The sequence below is a fragment of the Chlorocebus sabaeus genome, chromosome 16 (genome assembly GCF_047675955.1).
Source record: "Chlorocebus sabaeus isolate Y175 chromosome 16, mChlSab1.0.hap1, whole genome shotgun sequence".
In the NCBI taxonomy this organism is placed as follows: domain Eukaryota; kingdom Metazoa; phylum Chordata; class Mammalia; order Primates; family Cercopithecidae; genus Chlorocebus; species Chlorocebus sabaeus.
This window is the reverse complement of record NC_132919.1, coordinates 9,804,024-9,821,502: the sequence shown is the minus strand read 5'-3', so window position 1 is coordinate 9,821,502 and position 17,479 is coordinate 9,804,024. Positions and strand designations below refer to the sequence as shown.

Below are 17,479 nucleotides of genomic sequence, written 5' to 3'. Positions count from 1 at the left end.
AGCCGAGATCACGCCATTACACTCCAGCCCGGGCAATGAAGCAAGACTCTGTCTCAAAAAAAAGACAAAGTTTCTACTATATTTGTTGTGTCATTGTTTTCTTTCTAATCCCTAATTCTGAGCATTTGTGTTCTCTTTCCCTCTCAAATTTCCCTGGCTTGTCTGCTGTTTTTATTGTTGTGATACACACACACTGAACCAGTCATGGTTTGCTAATGGTCTCGTGTTTCCTGACTCGTTAATTTCTGTTGCCACTTTTCTATTCCTTTCTCCTGTTTTCTTTTGGCGTATTTTATTGGCCTTTAAACTTTTTCCCTAAAATCTTAAGTTGAATGTTTAGTCCATTTATTTTTGTTGCTTTGGGTTTGGTAATGAAAAAATTAAGGCTGTGGATTTTCCTCCAAGTATAATTCAGACTTTATCCCATTTGTTTTGATATGTTCTTCTTTATTATTTTCTAAATATTGTGTAATTACAGTTTTAAATTCCTTTTTGATCTGGCGTTATTTAAGAGGGCAGTTTCTTACATTTCCAAGTGTTTAGGAGTTGGGGGGATGGGGATCTTGTATATTTATTCTTTCATTATTATTATCTACTTTTATTGCTTTCCTGGTCAAAGAATGTGGCCTGTGTTTTTTCTGCCTTTTGCCATTTATTGACAGTTTATTTGTGGCTTAAATATGACCACGTTTTTAAATGTTCCAGGGCTTCCTGGCAGAAGATGTTGCCTTTGTTTGTAGGATATGATGTTTACTACATCTATTTCAATCAGCCCTTTAAATTAAATTATTTGGGTTGTCTTTATCCTCCTTGCTTCTGTCTGTTAATCGGTCCTAAACTGAAAGCACTGTTCTGAGGTTTTCTTCTGTTGTCTTTAGGTCTTTCGGCATCTGTGTTTTATCCGTTTCAGTTCTGTGCTATTTGCTAAAATTTCTCGGCTCTCATGCCCTCATTGTGGGGTGTATTTATCATCAGGCTCATGTCCTTCCTGGCATAGCTTGATGCCAGTTGGAGCGGATTCTCCTTCGCCCCTTCCACATTCTCCCTGTTGCTGTTGGAATCCTGGCCTCCCCTCTTAAGCTGCCTTCATAGCGGGTGGATGGTGTCTGCCCTTGGCCAGCTGCTCCAGGGGCGTGGGTGTGGCCCAGGCTTGTAGCTGGCCCTGCAGGGTGGATTTGTTTGTTTCTTGTTGCTTCCCCAAGCTTCCACTGTATTAGGGGCCTGCTGTGGGTCAGCTTTCTATTTCCTTGGGATGTGTGCAACCACCTTATTCTGGAGTGGAGGGCAAACACTGTAGCTCGGGGAGAAGCCCAACTGCCCACAGGCACTCGGCTGCACGTGGCCCCGCTTGGCCCCTGGAGTTTTCACTGCAGGTGCTGGAAAATGGGGCACCACCTGAGCAGGAGACGGGTTCTCCGTGGAACAGGCTTCGTCATCCCATTGCCCAGCGCTTCCCTTCAGCCCTTGTCGCTCCAGATGAGTAGGTGTTGGTGGTAACTTTCAGCCATATTCTCCTGTGCTTCCTGCCACGCTGTAGAGTTTTCTCTAGAAGAATCATGAGTTGGACATCAGTGTATAGATCTTCCTCCAGTCTGACCCGCATTGTGTATACGTGTTGGCAATTACTAGAAGCCTGGGTCACGGGGATGGTGCATTGTCCTGGTCTCTAGAGATCAGGCAGGCTTGTGGTTCCTGGGGACTCAATTCAGGAACGAAAGCAATGACCTTCCCCTTCTGCATGCCTCTGCTCCCCCACTTTTTTGAGACAGGGTGTGACACTCTGAAGTGTGGGCTGGAGTGTAGTGGCACAATCACAGTTCACTGCAGCTTCCACCTCCCAGGCTCGAGCTATTCTCCTACCTCAGCCTCCCGAGTTACTAGAACTATAGACACGAGCCACCACACCCAGCTAATTAAAAAATAATTATTATTTTGTAGAGATGAGATCTCACCGTGTTGTCCAGGCTGATCTTAAACTCCTGGGCTCAAGCAATCCTCCCTCTGCCTCCCAAAGTGCTGGGATGACAGGTGTGAGCCATTGCCCCTGGCCATCCCTCCCTTTTAAATTTTTCTTTAAATTTTTTCTATTGTTAAAAATAGAGATGGGGTCTCACTACGTTGCCCAGGCTGGTTTGGAACTCCTGGACTCAAGCAATCTTCCCGCCTCCACCTTACAAAGTACTGGGATTACAGGCGTGAGCTACCGCACCCTGCCTTTCATCCTTCCCTTCTTAAAACGAAGTGCTTTGTGACTCCTTATAACTTTTGCAATTATCCTTTGTTGGATTCTCACATCAACACAGTAGGTCAGGAGACTAGGTAGAATTATCCCCATTTTACAGGTACAGAAGCTGAGGGTCACAGAGGAGAAGCTGCTCATCTACGCTTATGTAGTTATATTCCTACAAGAGCGGTACCACCTGGGGACTGAGATCACGTGGGTCCCAGTGTGACTTCGTGATGTCAGGAGCGTGCGTGCGGCGGTGTTGGGACTTGAAACTGTCCATGCTGGGAGTGTCTTTGGCACAGAAATCGGCAGATACTGCATATCAGGGCTCCCCCATCCCTTGGAAAGCAAGTGTTGGGAGCATAAGTGAGGGTCCCCCAAGAGACATAAAGTTACAAGGGTAGAATTTTAGAACCTCAGATAATGTTTTTGTTTTGTTTGTTTGTTTTGAGATGAGTTTTGCTCTTGTTGCCCAGGCTGGAGTACAATGGCGCCATCTCAGCTTGCTGCAACCTCTGCCTCCTGGGTTCAAGCGATTCTCCTGCCTCAGCCTCTTGAGTAGCTGGGATTACAGGCATGCGCCACCACGCCTGGCTCATTTTTTTGTACTTTCAGTAGTAGAGACGGGGTTTCCCAATGTTGGTCAGGTTGGTCTCAAACTCCTGACCTCAGGTGATCTGCCCGCCTTGGCCTACCAAAGCTCTGGGATTACAGGCATGAGCCACCGCGCCAGGCTGGTCTCGAACTCCTGACCTCAGATGATCCACCTGCCGTGGCCTCACAAAGTTCTGGGATTAGAGACATGAGCCCCTGTTCCAAGCCAGGTTATGTATTTTTAATTCTAGAAGAACGGTGACTCAAGAATGAAGTGCATATGACCACCTGACTATTAAAAATTGACGGAGCCTAATTTCACGGTGGCCAATCAATCCAGTCCTCTTTCCAGTACACTCACATTCCGCTGCTCTGAGTTTGAGGGTGGATAAGTTATTAAGAAAGATGAGGGAAATTGTCGGAAGGTGGTGGAGATATCCCCGCCCCGACTTTACGGAGGGAGATTGGACCCGTGATTGACATTTGTAACTACAACTGATGTGGTATTTGTAGCAATGGCAGCTGGACCATAGTGACCTCCCCTCCTGTTAGGCACATTCCTTTTGCTCTTGGGTTAAAGAAGAAACTCAGGCCCCTAAGAATTCGGTAATTTGGGTGCTGAGGATTAGAGAGATAGGCCCATTTCCAGCTCTGCAGATACAGATAAGATGAGATCCTAAGGGATAGCCTTCGCCACACAAGACCTCTCAGAGCCAGGGAAGGAGGTGGGAAAAGGGGCTGCAGTGGACGAAAGGTGGGGGTGCCCGTCTGTGGCCCACACAGCATCTGAGCCGTGTCTCTGTCCCTGCAGTGAATGGATACCACGCATCAGGGACCCCAGCGCACCCTCCAGAGACTGCCCACATGAGTGTCCGAAAATCCACCGGTGATTCCCAGGTAAGGGGTCCTATTAAGGGAAGTATAGAGCTCGCTGCTTCTGCAGGCCCAGGAAGGCTTCATTACAGACAAGTCCATCATGGGAGTCCAGGTGGCTGCAGCCCAGTTCTGCCCCCAGGTAGAAAGTGGTTGCTGTATCTGGGTGGTTTCAGTGTTCCCTGATGGGGAGAGGTTTGGGTGATGGTGTTTTATTGGTTTTCTAGAAGTCGAGGGTGGTTTGGAGGAGGGGCTGATGGGGATGGGGTTGAAACCATTAGGACAGAGAGTTCCATTCTCTGGTCTGGATTCCTGCTACCTGAAGCCTGTGTTTCTCATCACTTTAAGAGTGTGAATGTGCCAGACAATTTTCCTTTTCTCTACCCTGCCCCTCCCACGGCCAGATTACCCAGAATGGAATTTAGTAAAATTTGATCATCTCATTTGGTCAACTAGCATAGAGACAGCTACGAGATGGAAGGAAATGGGAGTATGTTGTACAATTTCCAAACTGTTTTCTCAGTCCCCGTCCTACTTGATGCTTATGCAAACATGTGAGTTAGGCGTCAGTAACAACTCAAGGTATGCATGAGGTCACCGAGGCTCCAACCGGTTTTGTGACCTGTGCAGGCTCACAGGATTACTCAGTGGTTAGACTGGACCTTGATGTCAATGCTTACGGCTTTTCTAGTTGTATTAAGCTGTGCCTAAAAAACTGAGGACTAGCCTTATTTAGTCTCCCCATAAATTATCAGGAAGATGTTCTTAATGAAGCTTCCAAACTCCAGTAACCTTTTCCAGGAATTAAAATGCCAGAACCCTGGGGGTGATCATGAAAACGATGACAATAATGGTCACTGATGATGATCATGATGATAATATTGATGATGTTGATGATGACAATAGCTGCTTGTGCAGTGGATTCTATGTACCAGTCACTGGAAGAAGGAAAGCTATACTTAACATAAGGAAAAATGACTGGAAGAAAAATAAACCGGAATATTTGATGATGGTTCTGTCTGCATCTGAGACCATGAGACATTTGGCAACATCTGGAGACCCACTGGCTGTTAGTCTAGTCAGCTGAAATGTGACACTCAGCTTTAACGTGGACAAGAGTGTTAATCTGGGGGAACATTACTAAGTCGTTCTCTTAGGAGGCTGAGTGTTGGGCTTCGATTCAGCTCAGTGAATTCTGGAAAAGAATTTGGACCTCAGTGTAGATCAGGACTTCTTACGTTTTGATGGACTTAGAGTGAGCTGGGCCTCTTGTTAAAATGCAGATTCTAATCCAGGAGGTCTAGGGTAGGGTGGGAGCTGAGGTTCTGGGTTTCCAGCCAGCCCCGAGGTGATGCTGATACTGTAGGTCTGAGCACCACTCCTGAGCAGGGGACTAGCAGTCAGTAGCACACAGCTGGTCTGTCAGTCCCCTTCTCTCCTCTGCTCACATCACCCATCATGAATCAACCCTGGCTTTGTATGTTTCCTGCTGAGCCCCCAGCTTGCCTTCTCAACACAGAGTCTGTTAACTTGTTTGAAGTGAAACTTACTTGTCTCCTGATTTGAGACTGTTTCGGAAGACATCAGCCTAAATTCGGATGTGGTTCAGCAACAATGACAGAAAATCTGATGCTACCCTCGGCATCATCGGGAAGAATATGAGAAAGAGCTCCCCACCCTCAAAATCATTCTTTCTTCCCTAACAAAACATAATCCCTTCTGAAATACTATGAAGTTGTTACTCATCCATTTTAAAGAATGGGCAGTGGTATAACTGATATCTCAGAAGCTGATTCGACAGTGTGCATTATAAGTCATCGACACGGGGATTTCTCATCTAGTGTCTGTTCTTGGGGTATCTTGAGGGGTTCTGATTTATGTGCAATGTTCACTCCAGCATTATTTACAGCACCGTAACACTGGACCCAGCCTAACTGTCCCGCAACAGGGGATGGATAAAGGGAATCATGGTGCTGGAGGTTAGCCAGTGATATCACGCAGCCATTAGCAAGCATGCTTCTGAGGAAAATGCAATCATTTGGGAAAGTACTCACAACGTAATACAGAGTAAAAAAAGTAGGACACACATTGCATGTATAGTCAGTCTTATTTGGCAGAAGGAAATCTATACTTAGGAAGAAGGACTAGAAGAAAAATAAACTGGAAAATGTGTGGTGGCTCTGCGTCTGAGATCATGGCTATCATTCAGGGGACATTTGACAATGTCTGGAGACATTTGGATTGTCACACCTGGGGAGCGGGTGCTACTGGCAACTAGTGGGCAGACACCGGGGATGATGCTAAGTATCTCGCAATGCACGGGACACGATGACAAAGAATCGCTCAACTTGGAAACATGAATCGTGATGAAGTTGAGAAACTTTGGTCTGAGATCATGGGCCATTTTATCTTCTTTACACTTCTTGCTATGTTTCAAACTTCCTAAAATGAACACATTTTCCTTTTATAGAAGATAGATACAATTTTTTATTCAAAAAAAAAAGCTACAAAGTAGGTACCGGTATGGGGAATTCAGGAGAGGTGAGCTCTAGAGACTCAGGCCCTGATAGCTAGTGGCTGCCTAAAGACAGGCGGATTGAGTCAGACTCTTTTTGGACGGTAATCTTGGTTGCTGAGGTATCTTCCAGGTAACAAAAATAAATCATGCAGTACATGGAGAGGGCGAATGTGCATTGTTCACCAGTCCCAGGATCGGGAGGTAGAATGTCATTCTTTTAGGCCGTGAAAGGGTAACAATTGGATATAAAAGCTACTACTTTTAAAAATAATAATAATTAAAAAAAAATAGGAAACAGTGTCTCCCTGTGTTGCCCGTGCTGGAATGCACTGGCTGTTCACAGAGGTGATCGTAGCTCACTGTGGCCTCAGCTTGGAACTGTTGGGTTCAAACAGTCCTCCCGCCTCAGCCTCCGGAGTAGCTGGGACTGCAGGCGCAGGCCACCGTGCCCAGCTAGCTACTACTTTTGGTCCTGGTTTGTGAACCTGCAGGCTGGTTATCCAAAAAGGTGCCAAGAGTTAAACATAGAAAAAGGTTAAGAAGGTTTGGTGTTTATAGAGAGCACTTGGCAACAAAGGGTGCTCAGGTATAGACCCCACTCCAACCTGCAGACGAGTAGATTCACCATCCCTACTGTCGGTCACCACTCATGATAACTACACTTAAACATCAGTAAATGAATAAAGGAGCAAAGGAACATTTGGGATGCGGTGTGTGGGGTGGGTAAAGTGGGATGTTCAGGGTTACCGTGATGAAAGCTAGACTGGAAAGCCCCAGATCTCAAAACCCCGTTTGTGATCTCTTTCCGCCCCCTTCGTAGCTGCCCCTCCTTGAGCAAACTGATCAGGAAGATTAGAATGTTTGGGGAGGTGGAGGCCAGGCACGGTGGCTTAAGCCTGTAATCCCAGCACTTTGGGAGACCGAGACAGGCGGATCACGAGGTCAGGAGATCGAGACCATCCTGGCTAACACGGTGAAACCCCGTCTCTACTGAAACAAAATACAAAACAAAAACAAAAACTAGACAGGCGAGGTGGCGGGCGCCTGTAGTCCCAGCTACTCAGGAGGCTGAGGCAGGAGAATGGCGTAAACCCAGGAGGCGCAGCTTGCAGTGAGCTGAGATCCGGCCACTGCACTCCAGCCTGGGCGACAGAGCAAGACTCCGTCTCAAAACAAAACAAAACCAAAACAAGAAAGAATGTTTGGGGAGTGAGGGATGGGGACAGGGACTTTCCATGGATACCAGTAGCATGTCCCCACCGTGCTGTGTCATGGGGAGGACTGATAGCGGGTGTCTCACAGTTCCTGAGGGTGCCTGCCCCGCTCCTTCACTCAGCCCTGGGAGACCTGGACGGGTGAGCACAGGTGGTGGTGATCTGGTGCCACCCAGTGGAGGGTTTCAATTCTGCAGCCCTGGGGCAGTCGGCCCGGGTACTGGATAAATGCAGCCCACCTGACTGGGGGGCAGAGGCAAAGGATCAAAGGCCAATTGTCTTATTTATTTGTTTTAAGTTCTGGGATACATGTGCAGAATGTGCAGGTTTGTTATGTAGGTATACATGCGCCATGGTGGTTTGCTGCACCTGTCACCCTGTCATCTAGGTTTTAAGCCCCACGTGCAGTAGGTATTTGTCCTAATGCTCTCCCTCCCCTTACCCTCCATGCCCCAACAGGCCCCGGTGTGTGATGTTCCCCCACCAGTATCCATGTGTTCTCATTGTTCAGCTCCCACTTATGAATGAGAACATGCAGTGTTTGGTTTTCTGTTCCTGTGTTTGCTGAGATTGTTGGCCTCCAGCTTCATCCATGTCCCTGCAAAGGACATGAGCTCATTCTTTTTTATGGCTGCATAGTATTCCATCGTGTATATGTGCCACATTTTCTTTATCCAATCCATCATTGATGGGCACTTGGGTTGGTTCCAAGTCTTTGCTATTGTAAACAGCGTAGCAATAAACATGTGTGCATGTGTCTTCATGGTAGATGGTTTATATTCCTTTGGGTATACTCAGTAATAGGATTGCTGGGTCAAATGGTATTTCCGGTTCTAGATCAAAGGTTAATAGGTTTACTGGCTTTGCAGAATCACGTCTTAGCCGGTCCCTTCTCTTCCTGCCCACCAGTGCCTGGGCCTTTTTGTGATCCACCTTTCAGTTGTTCTGGCTTCTCACGAACTTCCCAGAAAGACCCTCTAGACACAGGAGAGAGGAGAGAGAATGGGACGAAGGGCTTGGAAACTTAAGGGATCCATTGGAGCATGGAGTTCAAAGTGGAGAAAGAAGTGAGATGTTTAATCTCCACCACCTCCTACCTACCTCAATAATTCAGTAACACCTGTTCTTATTGAGCAGTTTCGGTCTTTGTCAGGCACTGAGACATAGGTGATATCTATAGCCCTGCCTTGATGGAGTTTTATGGCTGGTGTGGGAAAAAGAGCAGATAAATAATGGTGCAATTTCAGCAGTGATAAGGGCTGCAGGAAGTGGATGCTGTGAGAACCTAGCCTGGTGCTGGCAATGTCAGGAATGGACACCTTAAGAAAATATACCTATTCTAAGACTGGAATGATGGGCAAGGGTTTCACTTGGCAAAGAGGTGGGGGAAAGAAATGGCTTTTCCAGGAGAGGGAATAGCATCATGGATGCCTGGAGGCAGGAAGGAGGAACCGTGTTTTCAAAGAACCCACGGAGACCCAGTACGGCTGTGGCTTACTAAATTAGCAGGCACAGGGAGGGTGGGAAGTGAGGCTGGAGTAGTCTGCACAGGCCTACCACGAGGAGCTCAGGGGTTATCCTAACCGCACTGGGAAGCCTTTACGGGGTTTTGTACGAGATCCCATCTGCTGAAGGGATGGGATCCAGATTATTGGCAGGGGGAGGAAATGGGCTGAGAAGACATTTGGAGTGGGGGACTTGCTGAATCACTAGTGAATGACCCACTCCAGTTTACCAAGTGCTTCCTGTGGGGTATCACCCCCTGCCAGGCCTCAGGGTGACGCAGAGATGCCCAGGTGGGGTGTCCTGACCCCTGGGCAGGCCTTTACAAAATAAATGGAGGAGAAGAGTTCTCTGGAATCATAGGCAAAGGAAATTTAAAACAAATACTCTTCTTATAGGCATTTGCAAACCTTTACAAAAGTAGAGGGAGTATATAATAAGATACCACAAATCTATTAATTAAGCCCAACGATTACCTGCCTTTGGCCAATCTCGTTTTATTTGTGCTCCCATCCCCTCCCCCAATCCCCTTGCCCTCCACCCTCTAGATTATTTTAAGGCACGTTTCTGCCTTACTGTTTCAAATGCAAATATTTGAGAATGTATCTTCCAGGAAAAAGACATAATGATAATACCATTATCATATTTAAGAAAACATTAGTTCAATAATATGACCTAATATGTACACTCCAGATTCCTCAATTGTCTCAAAAAATGCCTTTTTTTTTTTTTTTTTTTTTTTTTTAAGAAAAAAGAGAGGGGGTGGGTCTTGTTCTGTCCCTCAGGCTGCAGTACAGTGACACCATTATAACTCGTGAATCCTAGAACTCCTGGGCTCAAGCAATCCTCCCACCTCAACCTCTCAAAGCACTAGGATTACAGGTGTGCGCCACCACACCTGGCCCCCAAATCCCTTTTATAGCTGCTTTTCTCCCCAGTCCAGGATCCATTCAAGTTCACACACAGATACGTTGGTTGCTGTGTCTCTTCAGTTTTTCTCTCTCTCCCCCCCGCTCTCCCCCTAAATCTGCTTTATTGAGCTATAATTCACCTACCCATACAATTCACCCATTTACAATGTACAATTCAGTGTTTTTTACTATATTTACAAAGTTGTACAACCATTATCAGATCAATTTTAGAACATTTCATCACCCCAAACAGAATCCTCTGAAGACTTAGGCAGCCCCTAATCTTTCTGTCTCTATGGAATTGCCTCTTCTGGACGTTTCCTATGATGGTATCATACTGTCTGTGGTCTTTTGTGTCTGGCCTCTGTCACCTGGAACTCCAAGGTGCATTCACGTCGTGGCGTGGATCAGCACTCCATTCCTTTTTATGGCTGAAGAATATTCTGTCATATGGATAGAATGTTCCATCCAAGTCGTTGCCTCCGTCTGTCGCCTCTACACTCGATCCCTTACACCTTTTTTTCTTTTGTTTTTCATCACCTTGACAATTTATGTTGGAGGAGTCCAGGTCAGGTGTCTTGGAGAATAACCTACATTCTTGATCTGACCGTTCTCTTATGCTTAGGTTCAGGTTCTGCAGTCTGAGCAAGAATGCCGGACAGGGCATGTGGGGTTCTTCTTACTGCATTTGGAGGCACAGCCACCCAGGTTAGCACCTTTCTCATGAGGCTCAGTTTGCACTCTCGGTTAAGGTGCTGGCTGCCAGATTTCTCCTTTGCAGGGGTACAATTTTTCCCTTTCTAATTTGTCAGTCATCTGTGAGGTGCCAGTTAAGACCCTGTGAATATCCTGTGCCCTGATAATCTTGCCATCCGCTGCTTTCGGCGTCCATGAGGATTGCGGCCTGAATCCTCTTTGACACTGGGGTTTGCAAATGGTGGTCATCAATTTCTTGTACATTTTTTATGGGCGTTCTTCTGAAATAAACGGTCTCTCCCCTCCCCCTTGGAGTGAGTGAGTGAGTTGCAGTCATTCATTCATATTTGTGCTCAAATCGTCCCACATTTGGCCTGTGGGAGCCCTTTTAAGTTGTTTATGTTCTTTTGTTATCTCTCCATTATTCTTTGAATACTTTCTTACATCTTTGTACTCTAAGATATTCCAAATACCTTGCCTTTGGAATTAGTACCAAGGAGCTTCCGATAATATTTGGAAACCAATTTCTAGCCAGTAGGTGTCGTCACTGTGATGAGACGTCGTTCCTTCTGGGCCCTTTCAGTGGAGCATTATGAGAGTGTGTGTGTCACGTACGTGTGTGTGTGTGTATATATATATAATGCATGTGATATGTATATGAAGTTGGAGCAGTAGGCACAGGTTAGCAGCAGCACAGGCAGAGCCTAAGATTGCCTGTGACCTACCTTGGCCCACAGTGGTTGAAGTAAAACACTGCTAATAGAGCAGAGACCAGGGAAGGCGCTGTCACCTACACGTGGAACACCCACCCTCAATGCCATTGTATTCCTATCCTAGCCAAGTTAAAGGGACGAGGTGCGACCTCTGCATCGAACCTCATTCTACAGAGACTTATACACAGTGGTCCCAAAATATATGTTTGTGGTTGATGGAAATCTTTTTTGCCCTCCTGCAAAGACACATGGGAAACAAGATATTGTCTCAGGTCTCAAAGTGGAGAGATGGCGGGAGATAGAGGAAAGAGTTATGCAGGCTTGGATTCTAATTTCCATTCCTCTATTTACTAGCCTTGTGACCCTGGACAGTTTTACTTCTGCAAGCCCCAATTTCATGATCTGTAAAATGGAGTTGATGCCATTTAACTTGCTGGGGTTGTAAGGATGAAATGAGATTAAATATGTCAGATGGCTGACCTGGAGCCTGCCGTAATAAGCAAGCACTCAGTAGACAGTAGCTCTTGCATTACTTCTCCCCTCTTAGCCCCCTTACCACCAACATCGTCAGCATCCGTAGGTAGACTCGAAGGCTGTTGCCAAGGCTGCTAGAATGCTGGCTGCCCTCCCTGGAAGGCTGCAGTGGGAACGTGGTGGTGATGGTGGTAATGTGTCCATGACAGGAAGACAGACTCCTGTAGACTGCAGAATCCATCCTAAAGGCTGCCTTTTCCCCTTCCTGGCATGTATTTGCTTGACTAGTGTCTGTCTGTGAATGAACCTATGGAGAGAGAGACTCCTATCCCTGTCTCTTCTCCTTGGTGACTGGTACCTCCTGCCCTGTAGACTCTGTCTGCCTTTCTCTTCTGTGCAGTTTTATCAAGTTGCCAAAATTGGCAGAGCTGATCACTTGGGAAGGTATAGGGTGGGCCAGCTGGATGAGATGATGCACTAAAAGTGTCTGTGGAAGCCGTAGTTGGCCATAAAGTTGACGTTGGCCGGGAGCCTGTTGGGGTCGCTAGAGAAGTTGCCGTAAGTAGAGAAACACAGTGAAACCACAGTGTAGATCAGATCCATGTGTCTCCAAGTGAGGTCCACAGATTCTACAAATCAGAGATGCTGGCGCCACCTGGGACCTGCTGGATCAGGCCCAGCAGCTGAGAGTGCAGCTGGGACTCTATTTTGGACACTTTCCTCAGTTGATTCTGGTGCACGTCAGAGCTTGAGGACCAGTGATAACCATCCATTTTACAGATGGAGAAATTGAGGCTCAAAGAAGTCAGATTTTCTGGCCGGGGTCTCTAAGGCTAGTAATCATTTTCTTGTCTGTGTGAAATTAATGTTCTCTAAGGCTCATTTTTGCTAGACACCCTAAGGTTATCAGTTTTCCTGAGATGACTTTAATTGGCAACCCAAGTAAGACTGTATGGAATAAGGGGATGAGACCTTAGCAGGGGCATAGTCAGGCTCCCTGGTTTGCCTAATTTGCTGATGGGTTTCTGAGGCAAAGGCTGGCCCTCACCTGCAGATGGTCATTTGGCCAGGTGTCTAGGGTCGTGCTGGCCTGAGGGGTGGGGTGCCCCCCACCCCGAGCCAGTGGTTCCTTCTTGTTGAAGCCCCTCCATGCTTTTTCTGGCCTTTATCTATAAAGTGTCAACCACTTCCTTACCTTCTACTAAGGAAGGGTAAGGCCAGGCTGGCTGCAGTGGCTCATGCCTGTAATTCCAGCACTTTGGGAGGCCGAGGCAGGTGGATTGCCTGAGGTCAAGAGTTCGAGACCAGCCAGGCCAATATGTTGAAACCCTGTCTCTACTAAAAATACAAAAAAATAGCCAGGTGTGCTGGCGGGCACCTGTAATCCCAGCTACTCAGGAGGCTGAGGCAGGATAATTGCTTGAACCTGCGAGGCATAGGTTGCTGCGAGCCACGATGACGCCACTGCACTCCAGCCTGGGTGACGGAGTGAGACTCCATCTTTAAAAACAAAACAAAAAAAAAAAGAGTGAAGTCATGCACAAGTCCTGGGACACATGTATGATGACCACCTGCGGTGCCTTAGGGGTAAGCCTGCTTCCCAGGTCGCTCTGTGGCTCAGGATAGGAGACATCCCCGGTCCTGCTTGGGGCTCTCTGGTATTGAACCCCTAACATAATTGCTAATAGAACAACAGAGACCCAGTATCAAATACTCTTCAGAGTCATAGTCTCTTAGGACACGTGTGGCATTTTCCACTGGCAGTCCTTAATTTTCTCTGCCAGACCAATCCCAGGACTTAGGCAGGCTGCTGAGGACTTCAGGGCTCAGAGGTACTTGGGACTCTGGTTTTCTTGCTGGCAGTGGAAGACGTCAAAAGGCAATCTAAAGACTGAATGGAAGCTGGAAGTCGGCTTGGCTGAGAAATCCCTCCTGGTTCACGGGATTGGGGAACCGGGGAGTCGGGGAGGTGACAGAGCAGCGCCTCAGTGCACATTGTGTGTGTGTAGGTTTGATGTTTTGGACCCGGGGGTTTCAGAATAAAATGTCGTGTGCTGAGTCCTCAGTGCCAGGAGGTGGTGGCCTTAACTCTCTTCTCCCCAGTGGATTCCCGGGCTTCGGGCGGCAAGCGGCACGCAGAATGTTCACCAGCAGAGGGCAGCGGAGGGGTTAACTCCCCAAATCACAGACTGAGAGAAGAGGAGGGGAGACCTGGTTTGGAGCAGTTCTCTCAGAGCCTGTGCAGGAGGCTTCCTTAATTTGCCTTCCACCCGAGAGCTGGCTGTGGGAACAGCGTGGGGTCAGGGAGACCCCTGCCTGCCCTGGCCCAGAATATGGTGACTTAGGAGTTGACAGCAGACTGAGCATCCCTGAACTTCCCCGGCGCCTCCACCCTCAGGGAACCTGAATGGGGGGGAAAAATGTCCAATATGGAGAACAGCTTTGATGATATTTCTTGCCTCTCTCCCCAGAACCTGGGATCCTCATCACCAAGCAAAAAGCAGAGCAAGGAAAACACCATCACGGTAAGTGGCTCTGGAAGGGGACTCTCAGGGTGGCTGCGAGCTGGGGCATTTGGCTGGGCTGTTGCCATGGCGATGTGGACCGCCAAGCAGAAGTGATGCCCAACCTGGAGACGGGGAAGTTCCAAAGCTCGGATTTTGCTGAAGTTCCCCATCCACGTCCCCCTCCCACCTCCCCTTCTCCTGTCAATTTCACATTTCACTTCTCTCCTGGTGAACAAGTGGAAGGAGGGTGGCTGGGATGATGCAGAAGCCATTTTTTTCAGGGCAGGAGGGGAAGGTACGCGTGCGGGAGTGGGTTGAAGGGGGTGGACTGCGCTCAGCACAAGTGAAGTGACGTGTAAATTACAGCCACGGCAGGGTTGCTTTTGTGCGGGGTAACTTCTGGAAGATGTCAAAGTTAAAAGCCAGAGAAAGCGCCCTAAGAATAGAGTTCCTAGGAGTTCCTGACGGAAGCAGGCAGCTTCTGCCTAGGTGGCTAGCCTGCCTCCCAGGGCGCTTCGAGATGCCCACCCCCGTGTGGATATGAGGGGGACCCCCCTGCCCATCCCCATGCAGAGGTGAGGGGGGAGCCCCACACCCCACCTCTGCTCCTCAGCCCTGTGCTTGGGGCAGGTGGGGCTGGACATCATTGCCCCGCTGAGAGGAACAGACCTGAGAAGTGTGGTCCCAGGTTTGCTATTTTGACACAAATGCAGGAGAGCAGGGAACGGGGGATTGCTCTCTTAGACTCCAACTCACACAGCTCTGAGCCATTCCGACCACCCCCGTAGAGACAAAACCAAGAGTGGGTGTATTTCCCTGCTTCATCCAGGCTGCACATCCTGCTTTGGGAGAAAAAGTTTAGGTAAACAATGAACGATGGCAATTGCTGCACCTTTTGTGTGCGTTTATGATGCGCAAGTAGGGATCCAAGCAGCTCATTTAATTGTCCATTAGCTGTAGGAAGTGTGAGTTGTAGAATCAATGTAGTGTAACGATGACGAACGTGGACTCGGAGGCCAGAGTGTCAGTTATATTAATGACTGGGCAACAGCCTGGGGCAAGTTTCTTGACTCCTTCCCGTCTCAGTCAATAACCGTCAAGTGGGGAAATGGGGGGGGTGGCGGGTGGTCTGTGCCTTAGGGATGGTGTAGAGACTAAATGGGTCCATCCATGGAAAGCACTTAGAACAGAGCCTGCATATAGTAAGTGCTCTGTACACACTATATCACCCTGTTGACAGATGAAGAAACTGAGGCACAGAGCTGCACCTTGGTCGCGGTCACCCAGCTGGGAAGTATCAGGATTTGAAATCTGTGCCCTTACCACAGTGCCTCTTCTGGAGCTGGCTTGGGTTCCTTGTGTCATGAGCTCCTTTGGAATGCCCTGTGCTGATGGACGGTGTCTCCAAGGGACGGGCAGAACGACTCAGCCTGCTTGGACTGTGGGTAGCAGCAGCCTTTGCATTACTGGTGGAGTTGATGGAGCTGGTGGGGAGGGGGTGTGGGCAGGCTCGGGTGCAGAGTTCCAGAGGGTACAGTGGCCCATCTTCAGATTGTCACAAAATGCCCCAGAATGCTGGGACGCAGCAGGAGCTCTCCACCGTCTTCTGAAATACATAAAAAGGAGGGGGAGGAGAAAGTGGGGGGTGGGAGTGGGAGACGTGTTTGAATTGTAAAAGAAAAACAAAAAATGTGAAGTGAAAAGCAGTGTTGCGTCTTGGAGGGTTGCCTTAAAGGCGTTTAGTGATGGTGCCCGGGCCACGGGGTGGGGCACCTGCTGGACTTCGTCTTGCAGCCAGAGCTTCAGGTGTGGTCAGAGTGGGGCAGCACACCTCGCCCACGCCTGCCTTCCCTGTTCCTTCCCGCTGAACCATATCATTGCTTCTTATGAGGGAGTCTGCAAAGTGTACTCTGAACCCTCCAAGACCTTTGTTTAAAATGCAGATGACACCCCGGATGTACAAGTTGTTTTCTCTGGGGCCAGACTGGAAAATCTGCGTTTGAACCAGTGCCCCAGAGGTTTTAAGTAAACACTCTTGTCTTGGAGAATGTTTTGCCGAGGAAACTGAGCAAAGGAGGGACCACAGGTCACAAAACAAGTGAGGAGCAGAGCTCAGGGCTTGAACCCAGGTCTCCTGGCTGCCGGCCCAGGACACTTCCCAGTGTACCACCTGGCCTTGGCCTTGGCCCACAGGTGCCTTTTCCCTTCCACACGCACTGCTCTCCCATGCTCAGCCTCTTTCTCTGGGTTCTCATCCTCCAGAGTTCATGGTTTCCCAAGAAGGAGACACTCAGCGGGGGAGGGGATGGTTCAGGTCTCAGGAGGCTGGGACGTGAACTTCCCTGTCCGTGGTATGTAGGGATGACGTGAGCCACTTCCCATGCTGTCTGATCCCACAGAGCAGAAGTTTCCAGGCCTGGGCAGCAAAGGGTGGTGGGTCCAGAGCAAGAATGGAGCTGGATTCTGACGCTCCTTCTTCCCCACCCGTAGCCTGGAGCTAGTTTTCGGGGGACAGACACGTGGGCTCCCTGAGAGCAGCAGTCAGGGTCTGGCAGCCTTGCTGGGTCTTGTTTCCGCTGTCCCTCGTGTGGGGCTGGCAGGTGGAGTGTGCTGTTTGATTCGGAGTGACGGGTGCTCGCGGCAGCTCACAGCCCTTGGCAGGAGCATGAACGCGTCTGAATCTAGAGGGTTTCAGAAAAGAAGGCAACAGAGCCACCCGGCCACACTCTCACCTGGAAAGAGGAATTTGAGGACTCCTGTGGTCCTCAGCTTCTGGGCTTCCCAGCGTAGCCACAGAACCCGGGGTGGGAGCTAGGGGCTGGAGGGGAAGCCTTGGGGTCGTGTCTTCTCCTCTTCTCTGTTCCACAGAGCTCTGGGGCTGGCTTTTTCCTCTCCCATACCGTCCCTGATCCGCTTTCCTCTGGGAAAAATTCAGAGACAGTTGGACTTGAGCCCTCTGTTGTCAAACCATTTTCCCTTCTCTGCGGCAGGCAAGGTGGTCAAACAGGCCATGCAAGGAGCCTGTGGCCTCTGCTCCCCACAGGCTCCTGCTGGGCCAGGACTCGGGGGAGGGGCGTGCCTTGGGGCCTCCCTATGTCAGACGCCTTGGGTGGGTCACACGTGTGTTCAGTGGCTCTCACACCCCAGCCTGTTGGTTTTCTGGCTGGTATGTCCCATTGCGTACCCCTCAGAGAGCTGCTGGGAGGCAGCCCTTGTGCTTCTGGCTGCTCCTGTGCGGAGAAGCCCTGC

At 48.9% G+C, this 17,479-nt stretch overlaps 1 protein-coding gene across 5 annotated transcripts in view; it reads left to right on the top strand.

Moving 5' to 3' along the window:
- Positions 1-17,479, top strand: part of GAS7 (growth arrest specific 7) — a 287,691-nt gene that overhangs the window by 223,703 nt on the left and 46,509 nt on the right. For all 5 annotated transcript variants that reach the window (XM_073004691.1, XM_073004695.1, XM_073004694.1 and 2 more), the window contains exons 4-5: positions 3,633-3,718; positions 14,195-14,248. In XM_073004691.1, the coding sequence (XP_072860792.1) occupies positions 3,633-3,718; positions 14,195-14,248 (140 nt within the window). The remainder of the gene's footprint in view (positions 1-3,632; positions 3,719-14,194; positions 14,249-17,479) is intronic.